This window comes from Sciurus vulgaris, assembly GCF_902686455.1.
Source record: "Sciurus vulgaris genome assembly, chromosome: 3".
In the NCBI taxonomy this organism is placed as follows: domain Eukaryota; kingdom Metazoa; phylum Chordata; class Mammalia; order Rodentia; family Sciuridae; genus Sciurus; species Sciurus vulgaris.
Window position 1 is genome coordinate 38,403,374 of NC_136463.1, and position 23,500 is coordinate 38,426,873.

At 35.0% G+C, this 23,500-nt stretch overlaps 1 protein-coding gene across 2 annotated transcripts; it reads right to left on the reverse strand.

Annotated features, from left to right (window-relative positions):
- Positions 1-452: 452 nt before the first annotated feature.
- DDX52 (DExD-box helicase 52) lies at positions 453-23,152 on the reverse strand. 2 transcript variants are annotated; one of them, XM_079132100.1, is made up of 15 exons: positions 23,009-23,152; positions 21,739-21,937; positions 16,706-16,833; positions 15,443-15,628; positions 13,984-14,127; positions 13,379-13,490; positions 12,292-12,364; positions 11,581-11,784; positions 9,969-10,059; positions 7,263-7,385; positions 7,000-7,150; positions 6,759-6,834; positions 5,962-6,033; positions 3,781-3,880; positions 453-905 (listed from the first exon to the last, which is right to left on the reverse strand). In XM_079132100.1, exons 1-14 carry the CDS (start codon positions 23,093-23,095, stop codon positions 3,790-3,792), a joined length of 1,737 nt encoding a protein of 578 aa, XP_078988226.1. In that variant the 5' UTR covers positions 23,096-23,152; the 3' UTR covers positions 453-905; positions 3,781-3,789. The 2 variants fall into 2 exon arrangements, with proteins under 2 accessions (XP_078988226.1, XP_078988227.1); XM_079132101.1 differs by lacking the exon at positions 23,009-23,152 and adding an exon at positions 22,791-23,002.
- Between the last annotated feature and the right edge of the window lie 348 nt (positions 23,153-23,500).

Sequence of the window (23,500 nt, forward strand, 5' to 3'; positions counted from 1 at the left end):
ATGAAGGGCCATCAGGCCTCAGGAAAGGTAAGCTGTAAGAATGAAACCAGAGGCATATCAAGTAACAACATTTTTCCTATTGGCATAAAACTTGATCAGTGTTCAAGGAAACCCATAGTGAACAGAAAGAGCATGGTTATGATGGAGACTGAAGTAAAGGGAGAGGCTGATCATAATCTTGCAGTTGTAACATTATGACAGCTAAATACAAGCTACCTTACCAATGAGGTATAAGGATACTAAGGGTACTTAACTGAGCACAACTTCAAATCCTAAGAAACTTGAAAAACCAGCCACAGAATAGGCATCTCTTGAGTGTGACCCACATCATGAAAGACAATCAAAAAATTAAGAAATATTAATAGAGCAAAAGTTTTCTTTTATGGTAGATAACCTGTGCTGCGTTTCATCCACCCACCTCTTCATCCCCCAAAAAGTGTGTGGACAGGGCATTCAATCTCAAGACTTTATTTTAAAATTTGGTTCCAGATGTCTCTTTAAGCATATATCACACTTTCCTTCACACTTGAAGGGAAAAATCTATAAGAGTTCACCACATTTGGATGTTATTTTTAGCATAAGCTTTTGTTCTTCTATAAGAAGTATCTCTCTGGATTCAAACCACAGAAATGTCAATGAATGCTACATTCATTGCGTGATTCTAACATACAAATTAAAATTTGGCATGATGCATTGATAGTTTAGGATTATTTTTCACCAGTCACATGAAGTTGTAGTTGATTTCAAATGTTTGGTAGAGGTGATTATTAAAACTTGAAGTGTTCCAAGAAAATACCATTCATTCTGGCATCGTAAAACTATATTTCTGGAGTAGTCTTTTAAAAAGTCCGTTTTTAACTTTTATCTTTAAGAGCTACCTTCTTTTTGCTGTTCTGACTGGTGACCTTTTTCCTGTAAAAAGGAAAGAGAAATTCAATCAGAAATTCTATATATACTGACTTTCCATAACTGAGGGTTTAATAAACACTGAAACCTGTTGGATATCAAAGTATGAGAGGCACAGGAACACAAAACTGCATTAAACATGGTCTCTGCCCTATAGAAAATCATTATCACCTACATGAGACAGAAACATCACAACAAAGTACATTACAGTCTTTGGTCAGTTTCATACTTAAAATAAGAAAGACAGATTCTAATCCTAACCTAATAATAGAAGTTCACATTGATTCAGTGCTTATTAAGTACTAGACACTGTTATAAAGTATTTTACATGCATTAACTCAGGTAATCTTCCTAACAACTTAGATCTGACGGTTCTATTACTATCCTCATTTTATAAATGTAGAAAATGAGAGAGTGGTTAAGTAACTTGCCAATTATCATGCACTAGTAGTAAATGTCAGACATGAACCCCAACGGTCTGATACTATGGCCTAATAACTAATGAATCCCATTAACTAAGTGGTAAGCAGCAAAAGGAAAAATGTTTGAGAAAGTAATCAGTTTGCATACTGTATTATAGTAATACAAAGTTCTATAGAATATATCAACTTATCCTTCAACACTGAGCCTCAGGGTTTGTATTATTATTACTATTATTATTTTTGGTACCAGGGATTGAACCCAGGGGCACTTAACCACTGAGCCACATCCCCAGCCCCTTCCCCCCTTTTTGTATTTTATTTAGAGACAAGGTGGTCTCATTGAGTCGCTTAGGGCCTTGCTAAGTTGCTGAGGCTGGCTTTGAACTCATGATCTTCCTGCTTCGGCTTCCCAAGGCTCTGGGATTACAGGTGTGTGCTACTGCGCCAGTTTGTATTATTTACATAATTATTTCCACTATATATAGGAGTAAAAAGACTTAGGTGAAGTGTCTCGCCCAAGGTCACAGAGGGAAGAAGGTATTAGAATTATTTCTCTGGCTCCAAATCCAATTTTTCCCTCCATTACACCAGGTGGAGTTTGTAGTGCCTAAAGTGAGGTTGACTAGGTAACAGGATTCAGGTTTGTAGCTCAATGGGGAAGTTGGGCTAAAGGTATGAACTTTAAAAAGTTATCAGTCTGATAAGGAGATGCCTGTAACTCCCATTCAGAGGGCTGAGGTAGGAGGATTGCAAGTTTGAGGCCAGCCTTGGCAACTCAGTAAGACCCTGTCTCAAAATAAGGACTGAGGATATAGCTTAGTGGCTCAGTGATACAGTGCCCCTGGGTTCAATCTCCAGTACTGAAAACAACAACAACAACAACAAAAAAAACACAACAAAAACAAACAAAAACCAAGAATTATCAATTGAGGTAATGTGCTAGAGCTAAAGGCATGGTAAAGGCATGGAAAAAAATCATTAAAAGAACATCTGTAGTGGAAAAGTAAACTAGGAACATATCAGGTTGGGTCTTGTTTGTATGTTGCATTTAAAAAATATGGTCTTTAGGACTGGGATTGTAACTCAATGGTACAGCACTTGCCTAGCACATATGAGGCACTAAGTTCAATCCTCAGTATGACATAAAAATAAATAAATAAAATAAAGGTGTCCATCTACAACCTAAAATTTTAAAATTAATTAATTAATTAAAAGAAAAGAAATATGGTCTTTAAATGTGAAGAAAACCAAAGCAGTTGATATGACAAGATTTATACCAAGTCTCCTCAAAGCTGCTGTGAAGCTATTTTAATAATTCCAAAAGTATAAATGCTACACACATAAAAATATTTAAGGTGTAATTATTTTAAATGCTGATGTATCATATTAAAATTCGGTATAGCCACTATCTTATGCTCTAGCTGATTTTTTCAGCTGTCACTAAAAACTAATCAGTTGCTGCTCAGTGCCTTCAAAAATTGCATATGTAACCCTAGCTTTAAGATCACACAAAGAATAAGGTTTGGATGCACAGGTAACAGTTCTGATGTGACCATCACCTCCCCCAACACACAATAAAGGAAATTATTAGAATCAAGCAATTTTATTAGAGTACATATCAATATGGTACTGGAACTTGAAAACTGCCATTTTTCTTAAATAGATGAAAAAGTAGGGCTATTCAAAATATTTTGGCCTACTCCTATCAAACCATGTCACTTCCTAGCACTACTGGGCAAAATAAGGTAGAACTGTATGTACACTACAAATTCTATGCTTAAAAACAAAACAACAAACAAAAAAACTAGACTAAGTTACTATAAAACTTACCTGTGGAATACTTTTTAGAGCTTACAATGTGCTTCAGCAAAAACCTAAGATTATATTGAAATCCTACCCAGAATATTAAGCTTTAAGGAAAATTCAATGTGAGTTAATGGTCCTAACTATTGGCTTTAGTTGCACATTGTGATGCAGACTATGTGGAGATGGTGGGCAATACAATTCTAATTCGAAGTGAAATGAGCCCATATTTTCTTTTCTTTTTGGCACTGGGGATTGAACCCAGGGGCACTTAAACATGGAACTACATGCCCAGACCTTTTTACTTTTTATTTTGAGATGGGGTCTCACCAAATTGCTTAGGGCCTCACTAAGTTACTGAGGCTGGCTTTGAACTTGTGATCCTTCTGCCTCAGCCTCCTGAGTCGCTGGAATTATAGGCATGCGCCACCACACCTGGCTTGGAACCCAGGTCATTAATGTACATATATAGAAAAAATTCAATATTAAATCATCCTATTTCCCAAATCACAGGCAAACAAATATACTATTTTTTATCACATTTTATAATGGGCTGTAGACCTACTGATTCTACTTCTAAAAATGTACCCTAAGGAAAAATAATGCCTACCCTAACTATATGATCAAGTTAAACAGCGGCTTTTCTTACCACATATACTTACCGTTTAGATTTCTCTAAGAAGTATTTTGGAGTTGTACTAATACTTTCCCTTTCCAGTGGTTTCTTAATCATCTTTTTCTTTTGTTTGCTGAAAGTTACAATGTGGGAAAGGAAATAAATTAAGCACAACTTCATTTTGAAAAATAACAGCTAAGATTCAATTTGATTCTTGATCACAAAATTCATTTTTTAACTACTTACAGGTTTAAGGTGGAGCTATATCCATTGTAATAAACTACCGCTTAGAGAGAATCTCAAAGGGATGATAAATACACTCAACTTTAAAAAAAGGCATTGATTGTGATTAAAGTAGGTGACTTTTACCTGATATGAACAAGCATTAGAATATGATTTTGGTCAATTAACTGTTTTATACTATTTTATGAACTAAATTCTAAGCATATTTCACTCACGTTGATTCCTTTTTTTTTTTTTTTTTTTTGTGATACTGGGGATCGAACCCAGGGCCTTGTGCTTGCCTTGCAACTACCAACTGAGCTATCTCCCCAGCCCTGATTCCAATTTCTTAAAAGCCTGAATAGTTAAAATTTCAAGAATGAAAAAACAGACAAGGAAAGAAAACAGTATTCACAAGTGTTTAGAAGCAGTGTTTTTATCTTAAAATGCCCTGCATGTGGCACTACTGTTAGAATTATAATGTCTAGAGAAGGTACAATCAAGATTGTAGGAAGACATGTGTACACCCATATTCACAGCAGCTAAAATGTGGAAGCAACCTAGGTGTGCACCAACAGATAAATGGATAAATAAAATTTGGTACATGCACACAGTAGAATATTACTCAGGCCTTTAAAAGGAGGGAAATTTTGACTATATTATGTAGGTGAACCTTGAGGACATTATGGTAGATGAAATAAGCCTGTTGCAAAAAGATGAATACTTTTATGATTCTATTGAGACAGTCAAAATCAGAGGCACATAATAGGCCCTAGCTGGGGTCTAGGGACAGGAAAATGGGGAGTTACTGTGTAATGGATATAGAAGTTTTTTAAGAGGAAAAGAATCTTGGAGATGGATGGTGGTGATGACTGCGTAATGTAATGAATGTATTTAACGTCAGTAAACTGTACATTAGTAAACTGTACAAATGGTTAAGATGGTAAATTTTAATGTGTATGTATGAGTATGCAACAATGAATCCCACTAATATATATGTACAATTATAATGCACCAATAAAATATTTTTTAGAGATGGTAAATTCTGGGGCTGGGATTGTAGCTCAGTGGTAGAACATTTGCCTAGCATGTGTGAGGCAGAGTTGACCCTCAGCACTGCATAAGAAATAAATAAAATATTGGTACTATGTCCATGTACAACTTAAAAAAGAGAAGATGGTAAATTTTATTATGTATTTTTATCACACACTCAAAAAATAATAAGGGGCTGGGGTTATGGTTCAGTTGGTAGAGTGCTTGCCTTGCAAGCACAAGGCCTGGGTTCAAACCCCAACACGGCAAGAAAAAAAAAACAAAAACAAACAAACAAACAAAAAAACGGCTGGAGGTAGAGCTTAGGGGTAAGAGTGCTCACCTATCAATCATGATAGGTTTTGATCCCAGGCACCACAAAATAAACAAATTAATTAAAAATGAATTTTAAAAAACCCACACAACAAAAAACTGGATGTTGAACAAGAATGGAAAGGAAAAGGACATATCCAGTTTGACACCATTTATAGGAGATCCCTGACCAGGATGGGTTGACTTGCAATTTTTAAACTTTTATGATGATGCAAAAATGACACACGTCCAGTAGAAACTGTATTTGAGTTTTGATTTGTTCCTGGCTAGCACTATGCAGTACAATATTCTCTTGCAATGTTGGGCAACAGCAGAAAACCAAAGCTCCCAGAGAACCACTCAAACATGAGGGTAAACAACTGATACTCTGAGTACTGGGTTGCTAAGCTATGATGTTCAGTAAGTTAGGTATATCAAATGCATTTTTGACTTACAACATTTGAACTTACTGTGGGTTTATCAAGATGTAACCCCACTGTAAGGAGCATCTATGTATAAGATCAAAAACGTGTAAAAGTAAACAATATACTGTTTGAAGACACATACTATAAAATAAATAAAAGGCAAGAAAACAAAAAACAACAATGTGTATGCAAACAGAAAGAGAAGGTAAATTCATGTTAATACCTTAGTAGTTTCTGGAAACCTTTTATATATTCTGGTACAGGACATCCAGCCTGCTGTATAACATTGGCAACACTGAAAAGGAATCCCACAAACAAACTTGTATCTTGTCAAATTGATTTTTATGTATATAAACCCTCTGTACAACATAAAAGAAACTATAAATACATGAAGTAATCCAGTAAAGTGTTCCAGTATTTTATCAATCATCACCAGATACAAACGTGGATTACTGAGAAAACTATTCATTGGACTAAAATCATGTATTGATGAAGAACTTTAGATAGCAACCACTTCAACATTAATCAAGTCGTAAAAAGTTACTAGGCCCATCATGGAGGAAATACTGAATGAAGTCAGTGTTATGCTTAAATTTATTAAGCGGTAGTGTTTACTATGGAATTTAAGCTTTTCATGTATACTAACTTATTCACTCCTCACAAGAACCCAATGTGGTAAATACTATCATAACCCCCATTTCATAGATAGAAATTGAGGTGCATAGTTACAATAAAGTTGGGGTTGCTAAGGAGACCTTAGGTGGATCCAAGCTGTTGGAATACACCTGTTACCTAAACATGTGAAAGGTGCTCAAAGCAATACTACTTCCAAGTTCTAATAATAAAAGGAAAAATAAGACTGGTCATTTTTCCTTTTTCTATGGTTAAAATTTAGCTGCCTAAAACCATTAACAGAATTTGAGACATAGCTATTTTGTAATTATCTGTTAATAGAATTTACACTGAAAAATAATGAGACAATTTTGCCAATTGGATACTAAGGTACTATTCCTAATTTACCTTCTTAATAATGGTTTATCATCTTCAGTGAAAAATGTAACAGCTTTTCCCTTATGACCTGCTCTTCCAGTTCGACCTAAGGGAAATCAGACCATAAAGCATTTTTGGGGGGTTCCAAAGGGACTACAGATGTTCACAAAAAAAGTTACTGAATTTTCATAGCACTAAAAAGTGAGTATTTCTAAAGGATAGATGAGTAGGCAGCATAGGGAAAGAAAAAAAAAACAAAAAGGTAACTCACCTATCCTGTGGATATATTCCACTGAGCTGGTTGGAAAATCATAATTGATTACCAAATTCACACCTTTAAAATCAATTCCTCTTGCAAGCAAGGCTGTACAAATAAGAACCCAGATTTTTCCTGCTCTGAAGCTGTGGACTGTATTATCTCTCTGGTTAAGAAAATATATATTTAATGCTTTAGTACTATGCTAGGAATGAAAAATGGGCACTTCATAAATTTAAAGCCAATATTTCTTTAAGGTTTTGATAGTATACATTTACCTGCTGCTGTGTTCTTTCTGCATGAATAACATCCACATTAATACCTTCATATATGAGCTCATGAAAAAGTTCTTTAGCTCTTTCAATGGACTGAACAAAAACAAGTACAGGTGGACTGAAACCCTTTTAAAAGAACAAAGGCAAAAGTCAGCACACGTAACTCATAAGCAATAATACAACCAACCAGTGTTTCATAATAGGATTTTAATTCACAAAAGAATCCAAATAAACTTATTGCACTATCATTGCCAAATTTCTCAGGCCAGTGGTTTAAATCTGCCTCCATCTCCTCCCCACCCATTCTCTACGTTAAGTTCTTTCCACTTAATTTTAACTGTATTCTTCATCATGCTAATTCTAATCAACTTGTCTAATTCCTTTTTGCCACAATAAGGGATGTCCACTCTGAAACAATCATTTCTTGGTTTATATGCCTCAGAATTTTGGTTCTGCTTGTAATATAAAAACTGTTTCTTCATTTTCTATATAGGTTTCATGGTAGTAACTCTTAAGTGATGGGAGGTGAGGCCACACTGAGTTTCATTTTAATCTGTCTACCTTCTTTTCCTCCTACCCTCCCCTTCCTTCACATGCCATCCAAGGAGAAGACCCGTTCCTTGGTCTTGTAAATGTATCTAAGAGGCAGGAGTAGAGCCACTGTCTCCAATGAAACAGAAATGGTAGATCTGTAATTGTGGGCAACTATCAACTCTTGTTACAACCCTGCCACCCCTTGCTGTGTGTATATATTTAATACTTTGTTCTTCATATATGAAAGATCCAGTGTTGGAATTCTTTGGTGTAAATAAACGTTTGGTTTTATTTATTAAAAAAAAACAAAAAAACCTGTTTCTTTAATTCATTGTTTTTATCCTAATTTTGATAGTTCCCTACAGCTTAGTCTCTAAGTTCTCTTAAATAATCTTTATCTTATTATGTAAAATAAAATCTCAGTATCAACTACAAACTCTAAGCAGACTGTTTTTATATCATTATACTCAGTCTCTTTCAAACCAAGTTTCTGTATCTCCAAATGCCTGTATTAGTGCTTCTTAGCCTTTTTATTTTGGCTTACCTACTCCTTTTGGCATCTAATGAAGTGAGGCACTGCATGCCTATAATCCCAACAGTTCAGGAGGCTGAGGCAGGAGGATCAAAGCCAGCCTCAGCAAAAGCGGGCTGCTAAGCAACTCAGTGAGACCCTGTCTCTAAATAAAATACAAAATAGGGTTGGGGCTATCATTCAGTGGTTGAGTGCCCCTGAGTTCAATCCCCAGTACCAAAAAAAAAAAAAAAAAAAAAAAAAGAAAGTGATGAGGCTTTCTAACTGGCAACCACTTTATTCATACAAAATCTGACATACAATTTCACAGACTTCCCTAAGTTCATATATAGCTAAAAAATCTCTGCTGTATTATGTCTGTAATGATTATCTTTGAAAACCTTAAAATTTTGTAGTGGCAAATGATATTCCTAAGAATGTCAATAAAATGAATACATATAGAATTTATTATATGCCAGGCCCCATTTTAATTACTATGTTTATATTAACTCACATATTATTAACAATTCTATAAGGTAGATATTATCCCACCTTACAGATAAGGAAACTGGAACAGAGGGGAGTTAAATTACACAAAAGTAGAATGCTGGAAGTAGAATTTTAATCCAGGTAGTCTGGCTCCAAAGTTCAGAACCTCTAAAGCATTCTATTTCTATCATCTCCAGTTACTTAAAAATACCTTTCCCATTCATTTTCCAACTATCCATCCCTAAAGGCTGTCATACTTGTTTATTTTCTCTTCGTCTCTGCTCAGTCTAATTTAATGGCCTGATAATTATTTTCCTTACTTTCAGCCTTTTTCTTTACACCCATCTTACATGCTATTGTTTGACTAATATTCCTTAAGAATTATGTGGCCACATTCTTCAAAAATGTTCAGTGCTCTCAACCTGACCCCAACGTCACTGTCCAACCTGACACTTAAATCCCCTCCATACACCCTGCCTTAGACATGTAACCTCTTAATTAGTTTCCAGACATATGGTATGCACCTCCACTTTTTCAAGTTTTATTTAGGCTGCTCTCTGAATCAGTAACATTCTCCTCCTCCACCATTTGTCCTACAGACCCTCTTTCAAGGCTCTGATTAGTAGGATACTTTCTATAAGGCTTTCCCCAAACAATTAAGCTTATCCCAATGGTCCCATTATGACTCTATGGATGCTCAAGAAAAATACTTTTGCTTTTTACAGCATTTTATCACAAACTATATTATACAACTATATTTACTTTATCCCCCAAATAAGACTAAATTTCAGGGTGCAGAATTTATACTTCTTTTTGCTTACTATATGACCTACAGTAATTAACTTTTCAACTATGGCTTCTACTCAGCACTTACTAAAGGCAAAACAAAAGAAATCCCAGTGTCTCACTCATTCTACAGTGTCCCTAGTTCTTTTGTAACAAACCAGCAGTAGGATGGGGAAATGAATGGGACATATATACAGATGTAGAAAAATGTGTCTTTCAGAGCCTCAGGTGGGTCTTTTCCTAGTCCACTCTGAGGCAGGAGAGGCGGACTCCGCACCACTGGGCCACTAAGTAGGAGGCAGTATGATGATAAGGTAGTGTAGAGACTCCCACCAGTAATACAAGACTTGGTGAACCTTACCACAACCCAAGAGTGTATTAAAATATACCTTTTTAACAAGTTCTCTCATGGCCAAAAGTTTTCCAGTCTCAGACCCAACGAAGAGAAGTTCTTGTTCTACTGTCTCTACTGCAGAATTCCTGAGAAGAAAATATACCTTGTAGTTTATGAGAGCCAATTTTTGCTCCTTTCCACTGAACTCTAAAATAAATCAACAGATTTATAAAGAACTCCAGTAAAATCAACTTTACCACTGTCAACATAAGTAAATAGTTACACTTTAATTTGAAAGTAGAACTGTTATTTTAATGTTTTGTTCTGTGGTTGGGGGTGTGGCATTTGCCTGGCACATATGAGGCACTGGGCTGGATCCTCAGCACCACATAAAAATAAATAAATAAAGGCATTGTGTCCATCTACAACTAAAAATTTATTTAAAAAAATGTTTAGTTATAATTATAAAAATGTTATCTTAAGGAAATTTTTAGAAAATATTAAAGTTATATAAGCCAGGTACAGTGGTTCATGTTATAATCCCAGCTACTCTAGAGGCTGAGGCTGAAGGATTGTGAGTTTGAGCCCAGGCTAGGCAACACAGTGCGTCTCCATCTCAAAACAAAACAAAACATAAAACAACCACAAAATAACAAAATATATATGAACAAAAAAAAAATTAAATAAACTGCCTACAATTCTACCATTTCACTATAAATTTTGATGTTTCATTGTATTCTACTCATTAATTTTCATGTGATTATTAAAAAATTCTAAATGTGAAATTATTGGGTAAAATAATGAGAACATTTTTAAGGTTGTCATTCTATATGGCAAAAACTTTCTTCCTAATGATTAGTGGGAGGTTATATATACAATGATGATTAGGGGAGAGGTATTAAGGCTTTATAATACCCTGAGCTTCGGTAATATATTATGATATATAATTTTTCCCATTCTGCTGTTTGCCTTTAGTTACACTTATGGTAAATTTGCTCTGCTTTCTTTTTATGAATTTAAAGTTTAAAGTAGACAGGATATTCTTTGTTGTCCCATTTTGCTTCTTTTTTTTTGGGGGGGTGAGAGGCCCGGGGATGGAGTTTATGTTGCCCAGGCTGGCCTTGAACTCTTGAGCTCAAGTGATCCTTCTGACTCAGCCTCCCAAGTAGTTAAAACTACAGGTGCATGCCACTACATCCAGTTTTTGTTTCCATTTAATACTGTATCATGAGTACTTTTTCATATAGCTACAGTTGTCATACTTATTGTTTCACTGTTGTATAATATTCTGTTGGGTTACAGTATCATAATTTCCCTGAACTTTTTCTACCAGTGTACAATTATTTAATATAAAATGCTCCCCTCCCCCAAATTCTTCTCCCTCCCTTCCTTCTTCCTTCCTTTTTTCTTTTTGGTGTTGGGAATTAAAGCCAGCGCATCACACAGGCTCTACCACTGGCTACGATCCCAGACGCTACCGAAACATTTTTAAAAAGAAATTATAAATCAATCAAATCCGACTTAAAAAAAAAAACAACAAAAAAAAGTTTAAGTAAAACTCTTTCTTACATAAAACTCCCATGCCAAACAAACTATCTCCCTGATTCTAAGAGTCACTTGTATCAGAAAACAAATCAGTGAGATAATGTGCAAGAACAATTAATTACCTTGCTCCAATGGATACAGTAATAATATTATCCAGGTTGAGTCTGCACCACTGTTCAACATCATATGCAAAGGTTGCACTGAACATAGCTCTTCTGACCTTGTGGGATGTGCAGGCCAGGAAAATGAAAGCCAGCTGGTCTCTAAACCCAGTTTTGCCATCTTCAAATAGTTTGTCTGATTCATCTACTACCAGCCACTCAACACTAATAAATAACAAAACAACTTGTAAATATTAAAGTAGAAGATTCAAGACACTTCACTAAACTGTGGGGACACAAGAGGAAGTCAAACCATGATTCTGCTTTTCAGATCCATTTTATCATACCAGAACAGTATAAGAAAAACAAGCATGAAAAATGTAAAAACAAAATAAACCTAACTCAATGAACTTATCCTATTAACTTCAAAGATGAGGTTCTATTACTACAACAGAGTTTTGCATAAATCTTATAAACCTCATAAACCATCATCTTTGCTGAAAGATGAGCAAAGGTTTAGGGCAATCAAAATGCTTATCAAAATGTGCAATGTTCTTCCAGACTAGATACTTATTTTTTCTGAGTTTAATGAAAACTGTTATTCTCCACATCAACACTGACTTAAGTTAGCAAACAAGCAAGTTCCAAAGGGAAATAATACACGTAACTAAGAACAAAATATAAACAACTAAATGAAAAACACACATAAAGACATTAAAATATTATTTGTACCTTGTTAGGTCTATTCCTGGTGGATCTTGCTTTAATAAATAGATTAGTCGATTTGGAGTAGTCACAAGAATATCTACAGGAAACAAATGATAAAAACTGCAAAAATAAGTTGCACCACTTTTCTGGGGGTGGTAGTGGTGGTGGTACTGGGGCTTAAACCCAGAGGTGCTTTTTATTTTGACTCAGTAAGGGTCTTGCTAAGTTGCTGAGGCTGGCCTTGAACTTGGGAGCTGCCTGTGTCAGCTTCTTGAATCATTGGGATTATAGGCCTGTACCCACACCCGCTAAGTGCATCCCTCTTGAAAGAAATTAAGCCTTCTGAATCTTAGTCAGTAACCTTTCATGCAAAGGGGAGAGAAAAGTTATTGACATAGAAGTTATTCCTCATTAGTAAGCTAATACACATTTGTTTTTCATGACAGCATAAACTACCATCTTCCTACTCTCCTGTTCTTATATTTGGGAAATCTCAACTTCTAAGAGGCAAGAAGACTATATAACCCAACAATTTGATTTTCAAACTCCCTCATACATAGGAAAATCCTTTCTTTAAATGAAATTTTACTCAGAAGCTCAAGAAAAAAGATAAAAGCTGATTATTTGGTTGCTATAAGAACAAGGAGGTAATCCATTTTTACCTGCAAGAGTATTTTCATGGCAGATTAAAAATCAATACTATAAAGCAGGGTTTCTCAACCTTAGCACTGTTGACATTTTGGGTCAGATAACTCTCTTTTGAAGAGGGCTATCTGGGGTATTATAAAATATTTAACAATATCCCTGGCCTCTACCCACTATATCCGCTATTGGCTTCCCTTCCAGTTGCAACAATTAAAAATGTCTACAGATATCCACAAATGTCCCCATGGTGAATGGAGATAGGCAAAATCATCTCACCACTGATATATATTTATATCACCATTGAGTGGAAGAGGGAGATCTTTCAGTTTCTTTAAAAAATAAAACTAATTACATACATAAATTACATACATAAAAGTTGGCTTTTAACAACTCTGATGTGATGATCAGGATATTTATAACTTCCAAATCCCTTACATGCTCTATATCCCAAGCATGAATTTCTCACCAAACTTCTTAGATGATTTAGGTCCGAATTTCTTGGTTGCTACTGCTGCTTTGTGGATCATGTGTATCCTGAATCCTGTTCCCTCAGAGATTTTAATTAACTCTCGGTGAATCTGAAACACAAAATGATAAAAACATGAGGTGTTATGATACTTGGATAGGGTGTGTAGTGACTTACATTATCAATAAATTTACCAACTCATAAATATCTCAAATTAAACCTATAATAATGTGCTGATTAACCTAGCAGAGGTCAGCATTTTAGAAAAGGGCCAAAGAGGACTCAGTGGTTTCTTCAAGACTTAATAAAATTTTAGAAATACATCCCAGGAGTCTTTCAATTTCAAGCATCTTGTAACAATTACTGAAGAAGTATAAATGCTAAAATTATCATACTTTAGAAAATTATAAGAAGTCTTATAAGACTGACCCATTTGCAGGAATATACAGAACACTCTATACAGAATATTTGATTATGACAGAAGACTTGGTCTTATTATTACGATTTTTTAAAATGGGCCTTATTCCTTTGAGATCCTTTTTATTAACCTTGCTATGCTCACTGAAGCAAACACAAATGCATTCTCTAAAAGCTGTAAGTCATACCTGGCTGGCAAGTTCTCGTGTTGGGGATATGATCAGGGCTCTGAAGCCTTTATTTGCAGGTTGTTTCAGCTGCATTAAAATGGGAATGCTAAAAGCTAAAGTCTTCCCAGATCCTGTTGGAGCAGAAGCCAGAAGTTCCCGACCCTAAAAATGTAAAGTAAGTATAAGGAAAAGTATATAAAAATTTCAGAGCCTGGTCAAATAATTCTGTCAGCCATAATAACAATAAAATTAAAATTTAACAAATCCAACAGTTCAAGTCCTATTCACTTTTCTCTCTTTTCCTATATTTGTTTTTCTATCACTCTCCATTCTTGCTATCACCACCCCAATAGTCTCTGAGCATTGGTGTTTAAGTCCAGTTGAGTGGGTGAACAATGTAAACAACTAAAATCCAAAGAGACCATTGAACTCTTTCATAAAAGCAAAATCACAGAATCAACTTATTATCCTGACACTTTTATTCCTCAATCCCTAGGGAGGATTTTGTTAAACAACAAGGTTAGAAATCAAAAGTGGCAATGACCTACCAGGAATTTATAGGTAACAATGCATTGTTGAAGCTCATGAAATTGTGCACTTAAAATTTATGCATTTTATTATACATATACTTAAATAGTTAAAAGTATTGAGAAAGAAACTAAGTTGGGTTATGTACAAGAATTAAAAGCATCTGTATTTCTGAAGTAGCTTCTGGACATTATAAATCCAATCAACAATGTAAAGATAAAGCATACTCCCTATCCTTAGAGGATTTACATGCAGCAAGAAAAAGAACAAGCACTCTCTCTGCTTTCTTGCTGCCATGAACTGAGTAGCTAGTTCAGTCATGCCCTTTAGCCATGATGCTCCACCTCACCTTGGGCCCAGAGCAACAGAGTCAGTCAACCATGGATTGAACCTCTGAAACCTGCTTAAGTTGTTTTTCAGGAAAAGCTTCCAACTCAAGGATGGTATAAAACCAGCTTTTCAAGAATGGACATGAATAGAAGCCAGATCATCCAGACCTTTGATGTCTCAGGCTTAAAATCCCCCATGCAGATGATGATACCTTCTACCAAAAATATGTGTGTGAAGAGGAATGATGACTGTCTATACTGTGCAAAAGAACCCTAGAAATTTCCCTTCTTGCCATCCCATTAACATGCTGTATCTCCCTTCTCCCTTTCTTTAAATTCCCCCAAAACAAGCTGATCAGGGAGGCAGATCTGAGCTTCTGGTCTCCTGGCCCAGTGACACAAAATGTCTTTTTTCTTTTTGAAAACACACACACACGATGCAGAACTGAGGGTGGAGTGAGGAGGGAAATGGTGTTGATAAAGGAAAAAGATTAACATGTAATTGTAGTGATTCAGACAAGTTTAGGTTTAAGACAAGGAGGATTTCAAGGAGAGAGGGAAGAGAATGAGCAAACACATAGAGAAGGAATGTTACAGGCATCCTACACCTTCATACTCACATGCAGCATAACTGGAATGGCTTGCATTTGGATTGGTGTAGGTGTTTGGAAGCCTGCACCTAGAATGTTCTGAAGCAGTCGAGAATTTATTTTATATTCCTGGTCTAACTGCTGAAATGTAGTAATTGGGTCAGGAAGATCAGTTCCTTGGATATGAATTTTGTGTTTATTTCGGAAGAAGTTTATCTGAAAAGTAAAGCAAAGGGGCCACCATTGATATGGTCAAATAAATACATTCTTAGATGTAAAACAGTAACAGTTTCTGAGATAAGCTTCAGCAGCATATGAAACTTTCTGATTAAATCAAAGTCCCAAAGCAACATAGATGGTAAATATATTTCATGCCCTTTCATAGACAGAAGACCTTCCTAATAAAACTACCCATGCTTTCTTATTAATGTGTCACTGCCAGGAGTAATATGTTATTCATACAAGTGTGCTATTGTCATAGTCATCACTTATAATCTTACATAAATTTCTACAAGGTAAGCACTGAATCCATCATTTTCTTTATATGGCGCTTGGCATACAAGTGCCAATGTTTTTTAAGAAAATGCTTTTAAAAAAACTCTAAAACAAACAAACACAACTCTTAAAAATTGAGTGCCAAAAATGGCGTCTAGAAGTATTGATTTGGTATGTGTCCTCATTCTCTGTCTCAGACAGTCAAATTCTAGTTTCTGGATTAGAGGAGCACGCTGCAATGATCCCTAAAGTTAGTTAGCTACACACACCTCTCCATCAGCAACATGGCAGGTATACAGCAGACACATTGATGGTATATTTGATGTTTCCTCTATATCCACATTCCCTTATTCCCAAACTACAGAACAGGTTTCTTAAGAATTCTAACCTTCTAATCTGTATCAGAGGAAATCCTTCTAAAGCAGTAAACTCAATATAGAAAGAGTCAAATTTTGTTTATCAAACAGGATTAAGAAGTTTGAGGAATTTAATTCAAAAAATACTAGTAATCTTAAAATTTGAGCAGGTCAAAAATGGTTAAACACATATACACATACCTATACCTATCTAAATAGATAATCTTTAATTATAATAAGCTTTTAAACTTTTCAGTCACAGCACAAATATCTACTTGCTTTAAGTTGCCATTGACGTAAAACCTAAACCTAAACAAATGTAATTAATCTTCTATGGTCACAAAACTACATTCACTTTTACCAACAGAAATAACCCAAATATAGTGAAAAAGTTCCTAGCTCAGAAAAACATAAACTTCAAGGGCTAAGACATTTTTCTCACCTTTTCCTTTCTGAGATGTTCCAACTTTCCTGAAGATAGTTTATTTTCTCCTTTAACATTTTTATCTTCAATCTTTGCTTCCATAGATGATACCCACTGTATAGTATTATCTTCTTGAGAAATAATTTCTAAAATACATTTTTAAAATTAAATGATTTTAAATACAATGGTCTTGGATGTAGCAAACAGGCCATATTTTCACACTACACAATAAAAAATACTAGCTGATGCAACTAGATAAAAGAAAGTAATAGGCAAGTTGTGTTGATTATCAGAGCTCTAAAGCTTAATCTCTTTTCTTTTTGGTTTCTTCAGTTGCATAATATGTAGAGGTAAAATGTATACTTGAAAAGAGAGATTAATTGAAAAACTACATGAACAGTAAGGCAGTTAGCTTCTTTATATCCAACAACCAGCTACAAAGAGGATAAAAGAAAGATTTCACTTACAATAGCAATGAACACAACACAATACTTAGGACGACTCAATGTTGTAAAGATAGCAATTCTCCATGCATCTATAAATAACACTAATTCAATTAAAAGTAGATAGGATCGTTTTGGTAACTGAACTAGATGACTACTGTGTATATGGGGGAACAAATAATAAAAGAATAACCTTAAAAATTTCAAGAATAATGAGCAAAGTGTTCCACTGGAATTTTTAAATAAGTTTTTCCACTGCACTGAACTTAAGTGACATACAATAAACTACATATATTTTAAAGTATATTTTGGGACTGGGAATGTAGCTCAGTGATAGAGAGCTTGTCTAGGATGTGTGAGGTTCTGGGTTCAATTTCCAGCACCATACACATACAAGGATATAATTTGATGGGTTTTGACATATGTACATATATTCATTAAGCCATCAGCACATTTAAGGTTACTTTTATCACCCCCCAAATTTCCTCATGGCCTCCTGTAATCTATTGCTCCATCCCTAGAAAACTTCCAATTTAATTCCTGTCACTACATTTTTATAAAAATGGAATCATGTAGTATGTACTAATTTTAGTCTAGCTTCTTTTATTCAGGATAGTTATTTTGAGATTCATCTGTGTTAAAGGTATCACTAACTTAACATGTTATTACTAGGTAGTATTCTATTATATGAACATATAATTTGTTTATTCTTCATCTGCTGAAGGACATATGGATCATTTCCAGTTTGGGACTATTACAAATGAAGCTGTTATGAACATTTGTATACCCGTCTTCCTGAGGACATTCTTTCCCTTCTCTTAGGTAAATACCTATGAGTGGAATAGTATATGTTTAAATAAAAAAAAAAAAAAAAATCCCAAACTGTTTTCTAAGGTAATTGTATTGTTTTATTATCAATAGTGTGAGAGTATATTTCTATATATTTTTGCCTACATTTGGTATAGTCAGTCTTTTATTTTCAGCCATTCTAATGGGTATGCATTGGAGTTGAAGTTTATTTAAATTTGCCTGATGACTAATGATGTTGTATATTCATCTTTTATATGCTATTGCTATGTGGATATCATCTTTGATGAGTAGATACAAGTTTGATAGACATGTTGCAAGTATTTTTTCCCCTTTGGCTCGACTTTTCATTTTCTTAATGCTCTCTTTTGATGAGCAAAAATTTTCAATGTCCAATATATCAATTTTTCCCTATGGTTTGTGCTTTTTGTGTTCTAAGAAATCGCCACATACCTCAAGGTAACAAAGACAGTTTTCCTATTTTCTTCTAGAATCTATCTTCTATAGATTTTGCATTTCAGTCTGTTTCAAGTTAGTTTCTGCATACAGTCTGAAATAAGGGATGATGTCTACTTTTCTCTATACCGATCCTGCAAAATTTGCTGAAAAGACTTTCTTTTTTAATTGGATTGCCTTAGCACCTTTGATGAAATCTAAGTGATCATATGTATATATGAGTCTATGGACTCAATGCTCTGTTTGATCTATTTATTTCTTTGGTAATATCAACTACCTTGATTAGTGTAGTTAGTTAATTTTAAAGTAAGTCTTGAAATCAGATAGGGTTAAGTCTTCCAAATTTATCTTTTTAAAAACTACACTGGTTATATGAAGTCCTTCAATAATTTCTACAAAAGAGTCTTCTGAAATTTTAATTGAGACTGAACTAACTCTATAGATCACTTCAGGGAGAAAATAGTTTCCCAGTCAAAAACATGATATGCCTTGCTGCTCTATTAGATCTTTTTATAATATAAGGTCACAGTGATGAAAACAAGCTTGTGTATAAATACAGAAAGGAATGTTCCTCTTCCTCCAATGGAAGAGGAACAGAGCCTAGGACAGACCTGAAAATTAAAGTTGAAGACAACAAAAAAGTTATATTGAAATCCAATAGGGAAAAGATAGATTATTGAGATAATCTATCACAGGATCAAAGATTTCAATATAACAAAATGAAATTACAAATAAGGGAGAATTTAAAAAATAATAATAAACTTAAATGTCAGAACTGCCCCCCCCCAAGATATACAGAAGATAAATTAAACTATAAAATGGCAAAAAAAAAAAGAAAAAAAAAAAAAAAAAGATAAAGGGCACATGACAAACTGAGGAACATTTCTGGTTAACATATGAAGTTTAATAAATTGAGAAATAAATGAATAATCTGGCACAAAGAAGGTACAAAATACACGAAGAGAAAATATACAGAAAGAGAAAATTCTCATATATTGCTGGTGTCTATCACGATGAATAACTTAAAAAGTATATTCCCTTTATAGATAGTTGGCACTAACATATCCAAATCATTACCAATTCACAAGATCGTAAATCTTCCAATTAAAAATAGATATATGTCCTCCTGAGTGTGTAGTACACTCCTGTAATTCCAGTGACCTCAGAGGCTGAGGGAGGAGGATTCAAATTGGAGGCCAGCCTGGGCAACTTGACAAGACTATGCCTCAAATTAAAAAATAAAAGAGAACTGGGGATATAGTTTAGTAGAAGAGTGCCCTGGGTTTAATTTCCAGTAATGCTAAAAAAAAAATAAAAAAAAATAGATATATGCCTAAATATTATATCATAGATCGATGTTCTATACACATTAGATGCTAAATGGTTCTAGTATCTATCTGTGTATTTCTGGCTACCTAACATTTAAATCTTTTTGCCAAGTTTAATGCATGTTTTTCTCATTAATAGAGGGGAAAGATTTTATTAAACCCCCTTGCAGCCATTGTAATAGCATTTACATTGTATCAGCAATGTAAACAAATCTGGAAACAAAATAAATATCTGTCACACAGGAACTTGTCAAATCAATTATGGGTCAACCCTATAATGTATGATAGGATACTACGTTATGTTACACTGAACAAAATGGTATATGTCCTACTGATAAAATGTTTTGGGTGAATAGTTCTGCAATATCTAAACTTAAAATAAATCTATTTTTTAACTCTACAATTCCACTTATAAGAATTTATTGGATGATATTCTCACATATACACATTAAGTAGAGCAACATTTCTGGTAACACACAGCAAAAATGTAGAAATGACCTAAATATCCATCACAGAGGAACATGTTAAATTCTTTTTTTGTTGGGTGAGATACTTGGGATTAAACCCAGAGCCTCACGAATGCAAAGCATGTGATCTACAACTGAGCTACAGTCCCAGTACCTTAAATCAGTTCTTAAATCAACTACGGAATGTATAGTGAGATACTATACTGTGTTAAAAATGAACAAAGAGGGGCTAAGGTTGTGGATCAGTGGCAAAGCACTTGCCTAGCATGTGTATAAATAAATAAAATAAAGGTCCATTGACAACTAAAAGAATATTAAAAAAAAAAAAAAAATTAACAAGGAGGACATTTCCTACTGATTCCAAACAATTTTCAAGACACATACACACACACACACACATATATAAAAATATAATTTTTTTTAGGAGGAAAAAAAAAGGTTGGTCACCATGGCATGTACCTGTAACCAGGGAGACTGAGGCAGGAGGACTGTGAGTTTAAGGCCAGCCTAGATAATATACAGACTCTTTCTCACAAAAAAAAAAAAGGCAGGGGGGAAGAGGGAGATTCATATTATAATGTGTATATAGAATATTCATGTTTATAGACTATATAAGCATGTAAATAATTCATTTTTTTAAGGAATACATTAGTGTATATATAAATAAAATAGCTCTAGAAATATACAAAAGAAATTTGATTAGCAGTGGTTGCCCCTGGAGAAATATAGAACTGGAGATAAAGAGTGGGAAGGAAATTTACTTGTCATCATACCTGTATAACTTAAGTATCTACTTCACAAAAAAATGGTACAGGGCTAGGAAACAATAGATATTTAACAGAAAAAGAAAAATATTCCTACAGTGTAGTATAGAAAGGAGAAATCGCATGACAAAGAGGCAGAGTAAGACCAGACAAGTAAAAATAATTGAAATATAAATTCCAGTAAAGCGTATGAAAAGATGCTGAACCCCACCAGTAATCAAAAAAATATAAATAAAAAAGTTCCATTCATTATACTGGCAAAAAATTTAACAACAATAATATTCATCATTGACAAAGGTGTGGGAAATAATTTTGTAGTTTATGTTGAAAGGAGTTTGCTTATCTTTTTACTAAGGATATTATTCTACAGAAATAAAAGCACATGTGCAAAAGGATATATGTATGAATATCTTTACTGTAGCAATCTTTGTCATGGCAACTATATGGAAACAATCTGAATGTCAACAACTGAAGAATAGTTCTATATTGTTTGACTTATAAGCATATGCCTTTAGTTTGTATGTGTGTGCGTCCGTTACTGAGGATTGAACCCAAGGCCTCAAGTATGCTAGGTTAACACTTTACCACTGAGTCACATCCCTACGCCTTTTATTTTGAGAGGATCTCACCAAGTTGCCCAGGTAGTCTCCAGCTTTTAAACTTCCTGCCTCAGCCTCCTGAGTAGCTGGATTACAGGTATTAGCCACTCCACCCTGCTAGCATGTACTATTTTATAACTGAAAAAAGTTAAATAGAAATAAAAAACCACTGAAATCCAACACTAACCTGAAATCATCTTCCTCCTCTTTTTCCTGTTTGGCTCCCTCTTCTTTTCAGTTAGGCTCTCTTCTTTTTTCTCTTCATTTTGGAGTTCCCGGTGTGTTTGTGACACTTCACACTCACTTAAGACAGACTTCTTGTTTCCAAAGAAGTCCAGTCCCTGGTTCACTTCTGAAGAATCAAAGTCATATTTCCTTTTTCCTACCTAAAGCCCAAAAAATTTTTAAATGAAATGTACTAACAGAATAGTATTTCTTTCATCCAAGCAGGACTGGCAGTAAGAACATAGATCTAATGACTTCCCATCTTTTTTATTCTTTCACCAAATGTTTGTGGAACTGATGAATGTGTTCAGGCAAAAAGAATCTAAAAACACATCATTTTTTTTGACTTTATAATTGTAACGGTAACCATACTACCATTAACTCTTACATATATTAACTATAGGTCAAGCAGATTTCTAAGCATTTTATACATATTAAATTACTTCATCCTCACAGTACCCCTACTTATAGCAAAGAGCAGTATTACAGATGTGACAAACAAGGCATTAGGAAGTTAAGTAATTTGACCAAGGTCTTAGAACTATAAACTGGCATTTGAACCGAGAACATATGGTTCAAGAACAACTACAGATCCAGCATTTGGACCCAGAACATCTGGCTCCAGAACTACACTAAACTGTAATCAAAAGAAACAAACACATGCTGCACTAAGGGAAAAACTCTCTATTCCTTTATAGCAAAGTAGACGTTCAAGCTTTTCCACAACTGGGCCCCAAATGACTTCTCTCAATTCTCACTACTTTCCCTACATAAAATCTCTTATTTCTAACTTGTTCTTCTCCTTGATCACTTAACGTGCTGAGGGTTAGAGCAATTAAAAGAACAACATCCAATACAGCTATATGCATATCAAGTCAAACTTGGAAGGCTATAGTTAAAAAAAAAAAACCAAAAACTTTTTTCGAAATTTCTTTCCACCCGTTTTGGGAAAATGTCCCTTTTGAAAGGAATTCCGATTTTGATGTGAATAAGAAGTAGGGAAAGTTCCTGTACCCGGTTCAACTAAGTCCACCAAAGGCTCTGAAAAGATTCGTTCGGAAGCGTGAACTGGCTAGGTCTGTGAGTAAGCTGAACCCCCCAAAAGGAAAGATGCCCCACGGAGGAGCAGAGTCAGAACATGGGGTCTCCGGGTGCGTCGGTCCGCGGCCGGTTCACTCTCACACTCCTGCTTCTTCTCGGTCATTCCGGCCTCGGTCCCCTATACACGGTACCTGGAATCGAGCTGCGTCTGCCGAGAAGCGTTTCACGTCGAATTTGGCTCCCGCGCCTAGACGGCGAAAGAGATCGTGTACATCCATCTTTACCCAGAAAGGTCCGCGAACTCACGACGCCTGCGCAGTCGACTTCCTTCCGGAAAGCCTTGGGCCTTGCTTCCGGCGGAAGTGCCTCTGAGGGCGGAGCCTGTATGTGACTGAAGGCTGGGTTGTACTGTCCTTGTAAGACAGTCGCTACCTATAAATTCCCTGAAAAAAACATCAGTATCTTCTTATGCCCAGGCATTGTTCAGACTTTTAGGGAAAGTTTGGTGAACAACATCCTAAGATTCCTGTCTTAAGAGAGCTTACATTTTAGCGGGGACAGAAGATATTAAGAAATTTACAAGATAAATCTCCCAAAGTGAAAAGTATTGTGAAGCAAATCAAAAGGTGTAATTGATAGAGAAGGGTGTGGGGGATTGCTTGTAGCGAGATTAGTCAACTCTA

Coding starts and splice junctions, on each gene's coding strand:
- DDX52 (XM_079132100.1), bottom strand. CDS start 23,095: ATGGATGTACACGATCTCTTTCGCCGTCTAGGCGCGGGAGCCAAATTC. Junction 11,785..12,291: donor CCAGGAATAGACCTAACAAG/GTACAAATAATA, acceptor GTTATTTATTAG/TGTTGAGTGGCTGGTAGTAG. Junction 6,835..6,999: donor GGAATATATCCACAGGATAG/GTGAGTTACCTT, acceptor GATTTCCCTTAG/GTCGAACTGGAAGAGCAGGT.